Genomic DNA, 18,273 nt, shown 5'->3' on the forward strand with positions numbered 1-18,273 from the left:
CAACACCAAGCACCGCTCTGGGTGCGCGGTGTTGCGCAATCAACCTCCGAAGCACATGTGCCACAGACAGCACACCCGCTCCAAGTGGCGCAGCAAGGTGCCGTCAGACTACATTCAACCAATCCACAATTACTATTAATTGGTAGTCATGAGATGACAGTACAAAAACTATGACTTTATAACCTCACACTAGGATAGAAATAATTATTCCCGCAATAACGCTAGCTTGAGTTATACAGGTAGAACATATAAAAAGCGGCAAAAAAACGGGAGAAAAACAGTCTACTTAGCCTACTTAGTTTTCAAGGACTCACACTTGAAGGAGAAAAAGGAACTAAGGAACACCCTGAACTTCTACTATTAACTATAAAGAAAGGTAGGCCTACTGTAGGTAGGAACAATCCACTCCGTGTAATCTTGTGAAGAACTGGCTGAATTAGACTACTGAATAGGGTGGAGTAGTAAAGGGGCATATCTATTGGTCATTGGAATGATTGACTAATTTATCAGCCAATAAACACAGGAATTGATTAAATGGCGATTAACATTACAACTAATTATAGAGCAACATTAGGAAAGTCATTAAAACGTCCGTGACCTAATCACCCTTTTGTACACGTTGACGTGGCGGCCTGGCGCCGACTCTGTCTTCAGAGAAATCAAGGCTTCAGGTCTGTCTCGTGACATTTGTCCTCCCGGTCTCACTCAGCTATCTTTCCTGCGCGGTCTGATAACGCAGAAATGCCACAGAAAAAGCCTTTAAAGAGTCAGGATGGATATTTGCCTCAGAATTCTTACCACCGATTCTGTTACGCTCATTTTTGTCCCTAGCTCTCTTTCCCCCTGCGATACTATGATTGCTTTGTTTCAAATTCTGTGAGGTCAAGCACCCTCCTCTGAGCTTTTTGGACCCCAGTTTGGAGACCACATGGTGTGAAAAAGTACCGAAGCACTGACGCTAAAAAGTTGAAGTTAATGGCACTTCCTCTTAGGCCCCGAGGAAGAAGTCCCCCCGCCTCGCCTGCGCCCATTGCAGCACAAAGGAAGTCATTATCCTGTAATTATGGATGGTTTAGAGGAAGATTGGCCATCTCTGTAATCTACGTAACGGCATAATGTGTCAGCAGATTCAGTCAACAACTGGTGTGGGCGAAGATGTATCCTTTGTCCTTTTTTTTTCTTTTTTTTTTTTAGTTTGAACTCAAAAAAAAGTTTGGGAGAAAAACACTGAGTGAAATGTCTTGTGTCTCCACTGAAATTTTTTTTCTTTTCTTTCTTTCTTTCTTTCTGTCTCAGGTCTGCGGCTCCGTTTTTACCTGCTTGTTTCTCCCTGTCTCAGCATCACCACCACTACATCTACAAAACATCTGGAGGCCATTATGAATCATCGCTTCTCAGTGTGGGTGGCATTTCCCCGAACTAAATTATCTTCATCCTTTAACCAAACCTTAATTGCCCATAAAAGTTTTAAATTATAGCAAAGTTGATCAGGTTTTCAAGCTTCAAAGAAATGTTATTTGTATATTATGAATAGCAGTTCATATATGCCAATGTATACTTTTTCAATATGAGGTAATGCTAATGAATGCCATAGCCTTGAATTGGTATGACCATTTAGTTCAGGCAAATATTTATTATGCCCATGCACGCACGTTCACTAGTGGATAAAATCTCCATCTGAAATCATTTTGGCAAAATCTTTCTTTGATACTTCCCATGTAATCTACACTTCACCAAAACAGTGTTAAACTGAATTGGGCAACAGCTAAACAACCCAATGAAATGCCACATAAAGAACTAATATGATCAGTGCAGGCTATGGAAAGCATATGGATAGTTTTACAAAGTTATGGTAGAAAATTGGCTTTGTTAGAGAGTGATTATGCCTTTTTATGAAACATTTACACTCCTAATTCCTTTACATATGAGTTACTTATATTGGCTTTGACTCTTGAACTTATTGGATGCTTGAAATGATGCTGTCCAGGACTTAAAGTTTATTCTATTGACTTTACATAAGAATAAGAGCGTCAGTCAAGCGTCTTGAATGTCAATGAGACCATCCCATAACCACAAGGTCTCAGACTCAATTAGAGCATCAAAGCACTCCTGTTGAAGTGTCCTTGAGCAAGACAGTTATAGCTAAGGTCTTGCATTTTCTAGACTTATGAGCAAACCACAGTGTCTCGGCCAAATATGCCTAACAGTTGTACAGCCTTTACCAGTGGTTTCCAAAGGGGGGTCCAGAGACTTCCAGGAGTCCTTGGGGGGTTCCAGGTGGTTTCCAGCTAAATGAGCCATGGTTTAACTCTTATTTCCACTTTTATTTCTGTCTCTGCAGGTTGGAACAAGGAGAGGTGGTGTAAGTGTGTTTTGATCAGAGGTTTCAATTCTGCCTTCCCACCATTAGAGACAATGATCCACTTCTCTGCAAAATTGTGACAAAACAGAAGTCTCTCAGATGGGGTTCTTCAGCACAAAATCTCCCTTTGCCTAATGTGGGTCTGTTTGGGGGACTTTGACATGACTGTGGGTTAGACAGTGGTTTTCCAGAAATCAAGGCACTGTTGTATGGAGAGGATGAACGAAGTCTATGTCAGTGACTTTGAGTGTGAGCTTGGGATTATAAACTTCTGTCTGACTTATTCTTTTCATCAAATTTGAATTATCCACATATATTGGTATGGCTTGCCTGAGGATATTAGGCGAGCCAGATCAGTATCTTCTTCATCTTAAAACACACTTTTATAGACTCACTTTTCCAAGAGATCCTCACTCCAAGAGAAGTGCAGGTTATCTGACCTTGGAGATTAGCATCAGTAGTGATTTTCAGCATGTTATGCTCTTATCTCATCGCTTCTAGGTTTGCTGTTTTATGTTCTGTAGCCTATGATCTGTATTTTTGCATGGATTTAATTGTTTGTTAGTTGGTTGCTGTCATTTTACTATGTCTTTCGTCTTTTTTGGTGCTATACAAATTTATCATCATCATATCATCATTATTATTATTATTCATGATCTTTGAATGTTACTTTATGCTTGTGTGGTGTTGTTTTCAAAAGAACCTTTTGGGGTTACATATTTAAAAAGATAGAAAGTACATAACGGTTTTGCCCGATGGTCAGTCAGTTCTTTGATGCTCACTATCTCAGAGCTGCACTAAACCCAGAAGCTTATAATTCAAAGCTCACATTATGTCAAAGTCAACAGCAGTGTATCAATGGGCTGAAGTTTCCAGCTCAGGCCAACTGTTACCCCACAGTTTTGAAAACATCCTGGGCAGCCAAAACTAGGCCAGATCGTGGTGCTTCATCTCTGAAAATAGCCCGAAGCGCGTTCAAAACAGAGGCACAACGCGCCGTCAGGTGGGTGTTAAAGTGGAGTGTTGTGCTGCCCGGTGTCATTACAGTCTGCTCCCTTTCATCCCAGCTCAGGTCGTGATGTGACGCCGAGACGTGAAACACTGGAAGTCGACGGGGAAATAAAGGCAGACATGAACGCGGTGGCGAGCCCACACACGCTCACGCGCACGCATACGCGCACATACGCACAAACACATGCACACGCGTTCGCCCTTTCAGATGCGTCAAGCCGGGCGGCGGTAACCAGAATAAGACCGGATAAGACCGATTTACCTTCAAAATAAAAGTTGAAAATGCTACTACTAACCTACTGCTACTGCTGTAACTAGGCCTACTATTACTACTACTACTATAACTACTATTAGTACTACTAGCCTACTACTATTACTACTAGGCTACTACTAATAATAATCAGTTTATTTGTAAATGTAAAGCACTTTTTAAAAACCAGAGATTACAAAGTGCTTTAACAATCAAAAAATCAAACTTCGAACTCATAAAATAAATTTAAATTAGTAAAAGGATAAGATCAGAGCAGAGGATGAAAATAATAACCAAAGACGACAGAATAAAAGACATCACACAGAAGCTATAAAAATAAAATAAAGAGTTTTAATAAGTTATTCATATGAGAAAGACCTTCATTAGTCTTTTTTGTATTGGTATGCAACAAAAAGTGTCATATCAAATAGCTCAATGGGACCATATGAAATTAAACTCTATCTGTAAAATAGCTACTAAAATTATTTGATTGTATTATGGTGGAAAGTATTTGCTGACTTGTTGGGGTAATGCTAAAAAATGCTAAAAAAAAAAAAAAAAAAAAAAAAAAATACTGGATGACTTACACACACACACACACACACACACACACACACACACACACACACACAAAACATATAAACTTAGAAGGATGTCTACTATTGAAAGAAAGATCCCTTTTAACCCTGATCTTGCAGTCCCATTCTGTAGCCTTTAGGAAAAAGGATTGAAATAGACTTTTATAAGATAGTAGACACCCTTGCAAGTTGGTAGTTGTCTGGAGGTGCGATTAGGCTATTTTGGCAGTCATGTATAGGCTATATGGCATCTAGGTGTATATGGCTAATATATTCATTTACTACAGATTCCTCCTAAAATGCATTCTTCATTGTCACTTTGGTGCTGTGAATTACTCCAAAATAATGCTCTTATTTTGAAGGTTGTGACCGGAAGTTTTTAAATCGTGTCTAGCTTGACACCGGTCTCTCTTCTCTCTCCCAATGTAAACTCAACAGGGTAATTTGAGCAAACGGGGACGCGGGGGAGGGGATGGAAATAAAGAGCGCAGCGGAGGGAGGTTTGAGTGGGGGAGACGGGCTACGAAAGGACGGAAACTGTAGAGGCAACAATATAAGACAGTCCCACGTGGAAGGACAAACTGGGCTTTATCACTTTTGAGGGGAATAACTGAATCTACAAAGTTATACAGAGGAGTTGGAGCGGTTTTTTTTGGGACACAATGCTCCCCGGAGAGCTAGCTAGGTGACGGACGGCTGCTGCGACCACAGGCTCCCTGCTGGAGAAAAGACTCGTTTTGTAGAGTTTTCTGTCACTGGTCGAGATAACACTAGTTGCCTGGAAATTGGACACACAAGGAGGCAAAGGGAGGAGGATATACACACAGCGGTTATGGAGGAAAACCCGTGGAGAAAGACGCAGGCGGTGAGGTGGAAATTGTGGAGGAATTCGCTGCTGCTTTGTTTATTCACCGGTGAGTTGTTGTTGTTGTTGTTATTTCGTTTTGTCCCGGTGTAAACACTTACTCCACCCCTCAGTCAGCCGCCCCGGTTCATGAATTATTCCAGAGTTCATCCGCGTTAATTCGACTTTCTATATGTTTTATTCATGATGAGAAGCCGCCGGACTGAACCGCTGCCGTTTGAACCGCGGAGATAAAAGGTTAAGGGAAGCTTTTTAGGCAAAGGATTAAATCTTTTGCTGTCGGTCATCTAAACGGCTAAGTGCTAAGCCAAGGACCCTAGTTTATTTTATAAGGTTTTATCCAGGGACCCCCCCTTTCTGAGGAGATGCTTCTCGTTAAGTATAATAGTGCAGAGTTTACACTTTAGGTGGGGGAAGTGAAACCTCTAGTCATTCTTATACATTGTTCTCTCATTGGGCTAACACCGAAAAAATGAAATAATAATAATAAACCTTAACAATCCCTTACTGTCAAGAACCTCTCCAAGACCCCTGGAAGTCCCCGGATCCCATTTTTGGGAACCGCTAGTCTAGATGCAGTTTCACTCAAAACTATAGACTAAACATGAAGTGCTGGATAGAAAGCTGGAGATAACATGCACACTCATCCTTAACCAGAAAGGGAATAATTGCTCAGTAACTGCTAATTAACAACTTGGGGGGGATGTTAAGTCTGCAGTACAGTGGTGTAGCAGCTGTTAGGGGAGAAGATTTGGTGCGTTTAGTCAAGGTGTGTGTGTGTGTGTGTGTGTGTGTGTTAGTAGTACATGGTGCCATTGTCTCCCAGAGTGTGGAGAGACAGGAGCCAGGAGTAAAGGAGGGGTGGATAGGGGTGGGGGGGGGGGGGGGGGGCAAGACCTCCGAGGACCACCCAGAAAGCGAGCGCACCAGAAGTTCTGCCCTGTCTGTCTTGGGACCTCCTAGGCATTTTTACATGGAAATACTATCATGCCTCTAAGCCGGGATGCAGTGTTAACATACAAAAGGCGGGTGAAGTAGGCATCCTCCAGTTTGGACGAAAGGGAACTCTAGTCACAGAGAAGCAGGTTTCTCTCCCCTTTTTTCCCACAGTTTGAGACTACTTACTGTGAATTCAGGTCATTAAGATTTATGTCGGCCTGTAAAGGTGAGTTTAGGTTTGTTTACCCTCCGCTGCATCATCCCCCGCCTCTATGAAGCATCGCACCAGTTCTCAGTTAAAGCCTCTTCCTGCAGTAATGAAAGGCCGGCGCTCTGCTTTATGTCTTCTCTACCTGTGCGAACGTTCCCATGCCTGCAAATTTACATATACAGCCTTAAGGCACACATCGTTTTGAGTGTGGGTGATTGTTGAGAGAAAGCAGATCTTTTCCCTTGGTGACACACACACACACACACACACATGCACACACACACACACACACACGCACAGAGCTTGTTTTCTTTGCAGTTGCCCTTCTGTTCAAGTGTGTTCGTGCATCTGGATCGTGAAAGACCCGGCTTCACGGAGCTGTAACCTTCATGTTCGGACTTACACAACAACAACAAAAACACACACACACAAATATCACAGCTCAAGCCTCAAAAAGCCTTCGAACAGAAAAGGCTCGTGTCACGGCAGCAGGTTCAGACGAGTACACCGAGAGAGGCACAGCTGTGTGTACAATGCTTTTGAATACGCAGGCTTTAGCTGGAGGTGGGGTGAGGGATAGGGGGTGGGAGGGTGGGGTTGTGTGGGGTGGGGTTAATGAACCACATTCATCACACACACAAAAGCATGTAATAGACCTGCGACTGCCACGTCACGCTGTGGTACGAACGCCAAATGTTGGATGCTAAATTAACACGCTGGATCGGTGTCAATGCTGTAGGTGCATACGTGTTAAATGTTAGCTCTTAAATCCTTATCATTTATCCGCCCCCTTCAGCACACACACACACACACACACACATACACGTACCAGTCACACTGTGTCCCATTTTATTGACCGCCCACTCCTAATGTAATTAATTCAGTCGTTGAATCATCATCCTCAGTACTGATGATCATGTGTCTGATCTAACCACCCAGCCCAGTTGTTTTCACACTTTTTCTCTCAGGGCACGATTTCAAGCACTGAACAATTCTCCAACTTGCTGTTACACCCAAACACATCATTCCCATCATTTCAATTTGAAGTTAAATTGATTCCATGACCCTGCGAACATACCGGTAGGATTTGGAATCGAGTGCCTATCGTTTCATAATTATGGCTAAAAAATGAGAATCGTCTATTGGCGGAAATCCCAGATCTGGATCACCACCAAAATGTAATCAATTGGTCCTTCGTCCAAGGCCGATCTGTCCACCAAACTTACTGGAAATGTGTTTGTAAGTTTTTGAGATATCCTGCTGACAGACAGACAGACTACTGGGTGGAACATAACCTCCTTGGCGGAGATAAAAACAAAAAGTTAATGTGAACCAAACTGATTTTGCAGGATGTTGTGTTCTCTAATTTTAAAGCACGAGGAAGACACTCAGCTCAGAGAGGCTGCCCACTCAGCTTTGTTCCAAATTTGTATAACAGTGCTATTTAATTATTGAAAGTGGTTTTGATTGTTGATTTTATATATCCACCAAATTCAGCCGGTTTGTAGCCTACAGTGTTTGATTCTGCCTAAAATCACAGCAGAGTTTCCTTCAGTGTATCAGAGGTCAGGCAGGTCACATGGGCTGATTTGCTTCCTGAATCAGAAGCATCTAACATTACTGTTGGATCATTTATGGCTATTATGTGGCAGGGGTTGACAGGCTATCTCTATGTTGAATATTATTATATCCAGGTTTTTGAAGCCCCATGTGACATGTGTAAGGCCTTTGTGAGGGTTTGGTGCAAAAATGGCATAAGTGACATTTTGGTCAAAAATGAGTAGGCTAATATATATCATTGGAAAGCTTTCCAGTGATTAAAAAGAGCACATTTGTAATCATAAACAAAATTAAAATATAGGGGAAAATCCAAATGATTCACCTAGATAAAATTTGGTGAAAAAGGATAAAACTGCACCTATAGCTTTTTATAGGATATCAATTTTCTGATTCTTAATCTCTGTAAATGTATGAATGGTTCCTATATATATTTTTTTTAATAAAAAAGATGCACATATTTTAAGTTTTGCTTCTGCTCAGCTATAAAATTAGGAGAACGTCACTAATATCCAAATGCCCCTTTGGCTCTAAAGCCTTGTTTGGCTGTGGAAGAATCAAAAAGCCTCCAGTTCCTCACTGTTGTATATGGAGACTCTTTTAAATCTCCCTGCGGTCGGGTTTTGGTCCTGATCCAGCCGACTTGAAAAAATCTAAACATTACAGGCTTGGGAGGGTGACTGGGTTTACTGGAACAAAACCCAAGCTTCCTGTGTGTCTTTTTTTTTTATTTCCAAGAAACTCACACAGGTATTGATTGCCCCCCTTTTTTTTTTAGAGTCTAGTGCTTCTAAAGTTCTGTGTGCTTATAATAAGTCAACTGTCTTCTTATTTTTCAAGATGGCTTTGAAGGTATAAATAGAAGCAGTTGGTTGGGGTTGTGTGTTTCTAATGCTCCGGGCTCTTTGAGGTTAGTCCATGAAAGGCTTCATTATAGCGTTCAAGTGATTTTTCATCTCGGTAAAAGGTTAAAGCGAAGAAGTCAAAACTTTCCCCAGATAAAAAAAAAGACTGGACTTAATGCTTTCTGTTCAGGGTTCTTTTGATTTTAAATGGACACTTTTTTTCCTGGACTTTTTAACTTTTCCAAATGTGTCACTTCCCCTGAATGAAACCTTCTAAAGAGTTCTTCTGAGTTCAGTTGAATTTAACCGGAGTTGAAAAGACTTCAGCACCCACTTGAATGTATTTTGCAGAGCTGCTACACTGACACTGCCATGGTTGGGGGTTCAATTCCCACTGGGTCTCCCCATGCTAAAAATATCTCCACTTATTCACCAAATGGCTTATTTATTTACATCAGTCATGCTTGGTCTCAATTCACTCTTAACTGAATGCTTGAATCATATCAAAATGTAAAGTGTAACAGCTATTTCTTCATATTTGTTGGTGATAAATCATCATTTCTCAATTATTTCATTCAAGATAGGAATGAAATAATGAACTTTAAGTTTATTATTTGTTTTTGTTTTTTAATAAAGTTGACTTCCTGAAGTAGATTCCCCATGGACAATGAAAATCCTTAAGTTTGTGGATTTGAGAAAAAATAAACATGGCCTTTTAAAGTTTTTGAAAAAATGCATGGCCTTGATTTTTTTTTTTTAATTAAAGTATAGCACCCAAATTCTTCATAATGCCCCACCTCTCTCCATCCTAGCATCGACAGATTTGCGTTGATACAGCAGCAGTTTTAAAATGAAGGATTTCACCAGGAGTTCTTGACTTGACAAGATCATGATTAAAAAATGAGGCCTTTATGATGTCTAATTTTGACCAGTGTCATGTCTCACCCCAAAACATGACAATTTAGAGTCCTTGAATTTCACCAAAACAAGACCTTGAAAGTCACTGAAAAGTCCTTGAATTTGATCTTTAAGTCAAAGGAGCCCCACTGAAAGTAAACTGACCCACACAAAACCCTGTAAACATCAGCTAAAGCACTTTCTCTTTTCTCTTCTCGTCTTCTGTTCTTCCCCATCAGGAGTAAGGGAAGAACTGGTGACGATATCTTAGTGACATCCTGTATCAATGGATTCTTAATATTGTGTGTGTGTGTGTTGCAGGTGGTAGTGAGGCCCAGTGTGACGGCTGTTTAGAGTATTGCTGTGATGGAACGCCGCCTTTCTGCTGCTCCTACTACGCCTATGTGGGGGACGTCCTTTCGTAAGTTAACACACACACACACACACACACACACACACCACCTGTCATCTAATGTGCTATGTGATCCCGCTGAGGGTCTGACCTTTCACCTGTGCCTGAGTTGATTGGAGACAGCTGCTCTCATCACTTTCGCCAAGTTTTCAGATTGCTTAAGAAAATATTATTTGCATAGGCATCAATTTATTGATTTGACTCTATATTTGTATTTTTGATCTTTTAATGCAAAATCCTAAATGACTAGTAAAAGTGAAAAAAATTAAAAAGAATTGCATGAATGTGAGCAGATCTTAGATGCTGACTAACGCTGATTAGGATGACGTAACAAACCTGCTAATGATGAATAATGTTTTCGGATTTTACGGTGCCAATTCACAGACTCCTCTGCAGTGAACTCACCACACACACACACACACACACACACACACACACACGCTCCTTCACATGCTCCTTCACATGCTCACACACTCGCCACACACATTTCACACAGCTGAGTTACATCAGATGCTGCCGTCCGTCTCCATGGCAGCGGCTTATAAGTATTTGGTCAAGTGTCTGTTTAAGACAGCTGCCTCCTTTCACACTCGACCTGCTCACTCACACTGTGAGTGTGTGAGTGTGTGAGTGTGAGAGTGTGTGTGTGTGTGTGTCTGCGACCCTGGGACTGTGCTGATTTATAAAGCTGTGTCAAGTGTGTTAAATCATCAATATTGTGTGTGTTTTTTGTGCTTATGTGAGTATTAAGCTCAGTGTCAAGTATATTAAACCAAGGGTAATGTGTTTTTCTGTGTGTGTGTGTGTGTGTGTGTGTGTGTGTGTGTGTGTTTCAGGGGCACTGCCATCTCCGGGATCGTCTTTGGCGTCGTGTTCCTGATGGGGGCGGTAGCGGCCTTGTTCCTCTGTGTGTGTATGTGCATGAAGAACGGGCGTGGCGCACGGGTCGGCGTGTTCAGCACCTCCTACATCAACACTGTGACCCAGGGCTACCCAGGTGGGACGTCACACACACACACACACACACACACACACACACACACACACACACACACACACACACACACACCATGATGAAAAAGGAAAAAAAAGGAAAAAAAGACCCTGTATCGTAGAAACTTATATCAGCTTTAAACGGTGGATTAACTGCATTTCACACACAAAAAGGTAGATAAGCGTAGTTTAGGTGGGTTTGCCCTCCCAACACTCACACACATACACACACACACACACACTCGGATCCAGTATACATACTCGACCCTTGTGAAACCTTATCCCCAGTCCTCAGGCAACCAGATATGAAAAGAGCAGTGCAGATCTAGAGCAAAATGAATAGGTGTAATATGTTACCGGCTCCACCCCGGCCTCCAGCACCCTGTAGAGTTTCCTGACTGGTTACAGAAAGAGATTTGCGCTTTAGTTCATGATTTTAAAGCCTCCAAACCATCTTAAACTAATCATTGGTTGTGTTCCGGTTGTTTGGACTCATCACTCCCTTTCAATTTCACTTGAAAACATTTTATTTCCCTGCCTTTTACCAATCACTTCCTACTTTTTTTTTTGCGTGTTTTGCTCTGATCTCAAGTGTCCGTATTCGTTTTGTCCCGTTCCCACTTTAAGGAAGCACACACGCTCGACTCCCAGGATGTTGATATTTTTCCGAAGTGATATTTTTTTTTGTGCACTTGCAGGTACACTGTCTGCACGCCCCCTGTGCACTTCAGACGCTGCACGCTGTGACACTTCCCAGCCTCAGGAAAAGCAGGTTTTCCGGGGGCTTCATCATTTATTTAACGCGTTTCATTCTCCTCAGTGTAACATCGACATGGTACATCGGCCCAGGACGCCTCACTCTGCCCTCCAGCTCTGATCACGTTTCATAACACGCAGCTCGAACACACACAGCGACGTGATATCTGAAATGTATGATTAGTCTTCTATTCATTACATGCCGTGCGCTGTCCCAGGTGCTGTGAAGGTGCCATTATCTTTCTACACAATGAGTCATATTTGTTTTATCCTGTTCCCACATTCAGAGAGCAGTCAGCATGTGGTTATCCCACAGAGGAAGGATGCTGATATTGTTGTTAACAATGAAATCTATTTATTATCTTCTTGTAAAAATACAATATAGAAAAATATAGCTTTGATTACAGGCATTTGTTTGAGCTCCACAATAGCTTTGTAATCAGCCTTGGACTTTGAAAGGAAAGCACTTCCTTTAAGGCTGGAGTTACAATACATGTCATAAATTTAATAATAATAATGTTAAAAGTGTGAGATTTGGCCCATTTAACTCATTGGGTTAGGACTAAGGCTGATTTAACTTATGTTCATTAATGTTTTCTTTCTTCTCTGCTCCTTTTGATGTTTCAGTGAAAATGGTTTGATCCGGCAATAAAAGATTTCTGGTCCCTGGTCAAACTTATGCATTGTTGTCGATGAAACTTCATTTTGTTACCATTGTTTTGAGCCTCTTCCATGTTCCTGCTTCAAAGTCCCTTGACCCAGAAGTGTGCAGTTTATCAATTCAGCCACTAGAGGGCGCAACTGTCCCACCAAACGCCTTGCAAAATGGGGCCAGGTGGCCTGAGCTTAGGCTGCCCTCATCCACCTTTTGCCCTAATAACAGCACGCAAGAAAAACCGTGGAGTTCAAATTATAGCTGAATGGATTTGTCAAACGCAAGAAATGCCTTTGTAACCAACCTACTAAAGCCGTGTCTCTTTCTGTTTGTTTTTTTTCTCTTTTCTTGATCTCAGGTCCTCCACCTCCCTACACCTACGACTACGAGATGTACCCTCCCTCGCTGCACCCCCCGCCCTACACCCCCACCCAGCCTCGACCGGCCAACTACTCCCCGCCTCCGCCTTACCCCGGCTGCACCCGCAAGTGAATCCCCCTGCTGCAGCTGTTCATCCAAGCAAGGGACAACTTGCAGAAGGCCAAGATCAGATGCAAGGGTTGTTGTTTTTTTTTTGTTTTTTTTTTCTAGAGTCGTGCATCTCTGCTCTCCGAGGCATAAATGTCACTGCGGAGGGGGGGGGGGGGTGGGGGGCTGGGAGAAGAAAAAGTAAAATACTGTGAGAAGAGGATGTGGGTCAGAGACGCTGATGAACTGCAGGGATGATGGTTTTTTAGCAGCCCCGCTAGCCCCGCGGCGGGTATTTCATTTTTTTTTTCAGCTAATACCCAATATCCTTATCCATCCCCGGCTGTGCACATCAAAGGAGCCGAGCCGCTTTGATGAAGGTGAAGACCACTTTTGAGTCCGCGCGGAGGGGACCTCACTTTACCGGAGGAGAAAAAGTCTTTTGAGGACAGGATGTACACTCTGAATTCATTCCTCCCCCACCTGCAAGAGGAAAGACACAAGTTTCTCCCTTCTGATTTTTAAACTTGATTTTATGTCGTCGACGGAGGAGAAAGTAAACCTGTTCTACACTTGAGGCGGGCCCGGACCTGTCGGATCTAAATAGACATATGGAGGACTTGAATATGATGCATAACAGTACTGATTGTTGATGGCAGGCGGAGCCGCACGTGGACAACTTGAAAAGACTGAGTTTCTGATACTGAAATGGCTTTTACTGCCTTACTTGAACCCAATGTTGTGATATTGATAACATAATAAGGGTCAAATCACTTTCAATTAAATCAAAACAGGAATTGGATGCTCTTTAAAATTAAAAAATTTGATATTTTTTTTGCCTTGGAAAGGTTCTTGTATCCACATTGTGAAGCTGAGAGTAAAACTGTAAGGACTGAGAATGAAAGTTTAATTGTTATGTGAATTACAGTTGCAGTTAACGTTTTGAATTGAAAGTGAATTGACCTGAACCGCGACTGATTCTTGTGATCGATGATTGTGGATGTTGGAATCGGTAATAATAATGTGTCAGATGACTGATTTTAAGTGTTTCTCTGTTTCCATGACGATGTGTAAATTAAAGATGAGATTAAAACATGAATTTTCTAAGTATTAAATATGAACGTCTACTGCAGTCTCTATCCAACCATCTCACTGATTTATAGTGTGAGTGATCAATAATGCACAGAGGTGTGTGTGTTTGTGTGTGTGAGAGAGATTGTGTGAAAATGTATGTGTGAGAGAAAGAGAGCGTATGTGTATGGGTGTGTTCAAGAGTGTGTGAAAGAGAGGGTGTGTGTGTGTAGGATTGTGTACACTATGTGTGTGTGAGAGAGAGGGTGTGTGCATTTATGTGTGTTTGTGTGAGAGATGATGTGAGTGTGTATGTACAGTAGCCTATATGTGCGTGTGTGTGTGAGAGGGTGTGTATGTGTATATTTGTATGGGAGAGAGGGTGTGTGTGTGTTTGAGAAAGAGGGTATGTGTGTGTGTGTGTGTTTGTGTGTGTACAGTATATGTACACGTTTGTGTGAGAGAGGGTGTGTGTGTTTGTGTGTGAGAGAGAGAGAGTGTGTGTGTATATGTACGTGCATGTTTGTATGGGAGAGAGGGTGTGTGTGTGTGAGAGAGATAACGTGTATGTGTGTGTTTGTGAAAGATAAGTCAGTGTGTGTTTAAGTGCGTGTGAGAGATAGTGTACGTGCATGAGAGTGAAATGAATGTGTGAGTGGGAGAGAATGCGTGCATGCATGTGTGTGTGCGTGAGCGAGAGAGAGAGAGCGAGCGAGAGAGAGACCATGCCTGTGTATGTGTGTGTCTCCTCCCCATCCATCCCTAATCGCATTCTGTGCTGCGGTCAGGTGATCCGGCGCTCAGCAGCTGTGCAGCCTCGGTATCGTTCACCATCAGACAACGGGAGTCAGCGGCGCCGAACACACACACACACTTTTCACCGACAGAAACGTTACACCGCACGGTGAAACGCTGCGTTTAGGACGCGTCGTGACAGCAAAACGACATGGGGGACCGAGTAGCTTTACTGCTGCTGGCTGTAGCGGCTTCGGCTCTGGCTGTCGAGGTAAGAAAAAGCCCGTATTTGTACGCGTATTTGGAGAATTTCCGCCGTGCTGTCGCCGTTAGCTGCGTCAAGCTAGCTAGAGTTAGCTTGGACGAGACAGGAAGTGGGGCGGTTTTGCCTTCAGAGTTAAAGCGTAGAGTGTGTCACTTTTGAGAAAAATGGGGAAATAATGATGTTTTGGGCTGTGCAGAGCAACATACATTGTATCAATTAACGTATTGGAATCGTTACATTTATTATAGAGTGAAACTCAAGCTGTGAAATTGTCTGGTCTTTTATTTGCTACCCTCATATTCCGTCTATTGCATCTTGCTTAAGTTAGGTACAATAGGGTTATGAACATGTTCTTCGAAACGAAATCTTAGAGGCAACACTTTTATTTTCATTAACTATATTTGTCATTAAATACATTCTTTACTTTAACATTGGTAGTTTGTACTTGTGAAAAACGTTGTTTCAACATAAAAGGGCTTTATGTTGAAGGTTGTTAGCGGAAGTCCTGTTTGTTAACCTGGCTAGCTTGACACTGGTTGGGAACAGTTGGATGTTTCTAAACCGGGGCGATAACTATGCATAGATTTAGTAAAACACGATGAAACCAGCGAGACTTTGCAGTATTTTGCCTTCGTCATTTACCTCCCCAGAAGCATAGGCTATAGATGATTACATGTTTTTAATTTAAATACCCGTGTTGCCAGTGAGATGCTCCGTGCCTTTTCTCAGGCGAAGTATCCAACTGATTTATTTAGACTATTTGACGTTGTGTTGGGTGTCCGAATAGAGTATCCCTATTCTGTTTCTGTAAAACCGATACGCAACATGCTTTTGACTGATTTAAAATGTGTTATAAACAAGTTAGTTTTGCCAACACATTATTTTCCCCCAACCAGAAATTTGCAAATAGCCCTGAATTATTGAACACGGTGATTGTGATACGCTATTTTGTTGTTTATTTGGACAAATGAAATGTTGTCTGACTCATTGTTGTGAATAAATGAAAAGCGTATTGTCCCGAGGGCTAATTTTAAGGGAGTGGGCGTGTTTAGGAATGAAAATAAGTGTATTGGAGATTCCGTTCCCCCATAATAAACCATAATACGCCATATTCTGGTTTAAATGAGGGAAATTCACCCGTGAAGATGATAATATCCGTGGGAAACACAGATTATTAACGCTCTCCGGCATATTTCAGTGTGATGGTAGAGAATAGAGAAGTAAGATGGCGGCGGTGCACTGCAGCATTTATCGAGGGTCGGGAAACTGGGAAGCCAACAGGAGCTTTTATTCTAATTTCTGCCTTTCAACAGGCTCCTGTCTCTCCCATCGTCCTGTTTTGTGTGATAATATTCCCTCGCATGGTCCTTTGGGAATGTGTTTTTCTTAAATCACGTCCGTACAATGGAAACGTGAAGCCTCTGGACCCTGGTTTCACATAATCACTGCTCATCCATTTTTCAGGCGTCTTTGCCAGGAATGTCGCTGTGAATGTGCACTGCAAAAAATATCCACCTTAACGGGTCATTTACTTAGTTATTTATAGTCTTCAAATTGTGTTTTTGTTCAAACAAATGTGAAAATTTGTCAATGAGGATGAGATAGTTTCAGTCATTTCCAGTGCAAATCCACTTGTTTCAAGAATTGTTTTGAATCCAGTGTCATTTTCTTGATACTTGTGAAGTGATTTGCCTTTTTCAGCTTTGATTCAAGATACTGACACTTGTTTCTAGAAAATTCCCCAGAACAAGACAAACTCCATTGGAAACAAATGGACTTATCTCACCCCATTGGCAGAATTTTTCACTTGTTATAAGAAAAATGAAGATTTTAAGACTGCATACGACACTGAATGGCGTGTTAAGGTGGACATTTTTTGCAGTGTGGCTTTGTTGTGAGAAAAATTAGACCTTCCTGTAACCACCGGTAGCCACATTGTTGCTGATAAGACCAGCAATTGTGGTCGAGCCGCAGCCTTTTAATTCTGCCTGTGGGATCTGTGGTTGTGCTTGTAACAATTATCGCCCCAGATACATGATAAAGGTGTTAGCCTATTTGTAACCGGTCGATAGCACCAAACAATGGCCATTACTCAGTTTAGAGCTCTTTTTTACATTGTTGTTCATTCCTGGCCAGCTTTTCTCAAATTTTTTAAGGTGGATCAGGTCAAATGTGTCAACTGACCTTGATTTTTTCTTGCACATTGTAGCCTACTTGGAATGAATAGTTTGGGCTATTCATAGAGGGGAGTGTTTGCTTTGTTAATAATCCATTGCCTATGTTAGCTAAGACTGTCTTTACCCTTTAGGTTATTCATTTGCATTTAGACCTCAAAGGCAGAAGCACTGAAGTGTGATAAAATAAGTGTTGGAAATGTCAGGAATAATATGAAGCAAGATTAAGCCTCAATTGAAAATGAAATTTAGCCCGATTAAAATGTCAACATTTGCACGTTCTTTATCTTGTAGACTAGCCTATAGCCTCATGAGTGCCCCATACACACACACGGCCCATAGAGCTTGCCCTGACCTCTCAGTACACGGCTTTAGGAAGCTGTTTTTCCTGGTGGGCCCACCCTCTACATGGAGGCCGTAGTGCGGAGCGTGGGAGTTGGATGCCAGCCTTTGTGTGTTTCCCCATCCTTGGGAAATGGCTCTTGGATCAGTGCAGACAGTCTGTTTGTGTGCATACTGCAGTCTTTCAGCCTGGGGCGGACCAGCCCTCTCCCCTTATTAGTGTGCATTAATGCCATTATGCCTGTTGGCACTGCCAGTGTTTCTCCCTGGCACCTTCTCTGCTGCAGTTCCTCTTCTTTAAAGGAAAAATCCACCCTCAGATAATCTTGTTAAGATGATATCATGATGTTCAGTGCATTCCAGGAGTTATTTTGTGATGATGTGTAGCTTAATTTACTTTTTTGGTCTAGCTGCTTTCCCTCAACCTGCCTCGTCTACTTTTTCTTCAGTTAGTGATTTCCTACATTTCCCAGAGTGCCTTTGAACAACCCTCAGAGAACAGGCCTGAACGTTTTCCTCTCAGCTGTGGGTCATATGTGTAGGTGGAGAGAGAGATAGAGGAGGGTCTGTAGTCGAGAAAAACTGAGTCGCATCCATTGCTCAAAACGCAACATGTCTTATGGCTGCATTGCATTCTGGTCTATTTAGGCAGCTGTCAGTGGAGAAATTGGTCTCTCTGCCACTTCTACGATGGCCTTTTGCCTGTATGATTGTTGTCTAGAAAGAAGCCCTTGTTCTTTAATCCTGAGAGGCAGATGCCAAAACCTGACATTTACCCTTGATGTTTTAGATAGATGAACATTTTTCTGCGTTCAAACTCCATTGTAGCTGTGCTGGAAATATATTAATGTGACATCATATCGTCTACATTTGTCCAGTTATCCACG

At 42.1% G+C, this 18,273-nt stretch overlaps 2 protein-coding genes across 3 annotated transcripts in view; both read left to right on the forward strand.

Annotated features, from left to right (window-relative positions):
* The first annotated feature begins 4,723 nt into the window (after positions 1-4,723).
* cyyr1 (cysteine/tyrosine-rich 1) lies at positions 4,724-12,824 on the forward strand. The gene is made up of 4 exons (XM_071515882.1): positions 4,724-5,115; positions 9,837-9,936; positions 10,764-10,924; positions 12,690-12,824. Exons 1-4 carry the CDS (start codon positions 5,034-5,036, stop codon positions 12,821-12,823), a joined length of 477 nt encoding a protein of 158 aa, XP_071371983.1. The 5' UTR covers positions 4,724-5,033; the 3' UTR covers position 12,824.
* Positions 12,825-14,700: 1,876 nt separating this feature from the next.
* The window catches only part of appa (amyloid beta (A4) precursor protein a), a 39,922-nt gene continuing 36,349 nt past the window's right edge, over positions 14,701-18,273 (forward strand). For both annotated transcript variants that reach the window (XM_071515883.1, XM_071515885.1), the window contains exon 1: positions 14,701-14,876. In XM_071515883.1, coding sequence (XP_071371984.1) covers positions 14,817-14,876 — 60 coding nt within the window. In that variant the 5' untranslated portion in view covers positions 14,701-14,816. The remainder of the gene's footprint in view (positions 14,877-18,273) is intronic.

This window comes from Centroberyx affinis, unplaced genomic scaffold (assembly GCF_046629955.1).
Source record: "Centroberyx affinis isolate AG114_WGS23_722 - 3 ecotype Tasmania unplaced genomic scaffold, CSIRO-AGI_Caff_v1 ptg000375l_1, whole genome shotgun sequence".
NCBI classification, from domain to species: domain Eukaryota; kingdom Metazoa; phylum Chordata; class Actinopteri; order Beryciformes; family Berycidae; genus Centroberyx; species Centroberyx affinis.

Excerpts from the sequence above, each read along its gene's own strand:
- cyyr1 (XM_071515882.1), top strand. The coding sequence starts at position 5,034 with ATGGAGGAAAACCCGTGGAGAAAGACGCAGGCGGTGAGGTGGAAATTG. Across the intron at positions 5,116-9,836 it reads GCTGCTTTGTTTATTCACCG|GTGGTAGTGAGGCCCAGTGT; the intron begins GTGAGTTGTTGT and ends TGTGTGTTGCAG. Across the intron at positions 9,937-10,763 it reads TATGTGGGGGACGTCCTTTC|GGGCACTGCCATCTCCGGGA; the intron begins GTAAGTTAACAC and ends TGTGTGTTTCAG.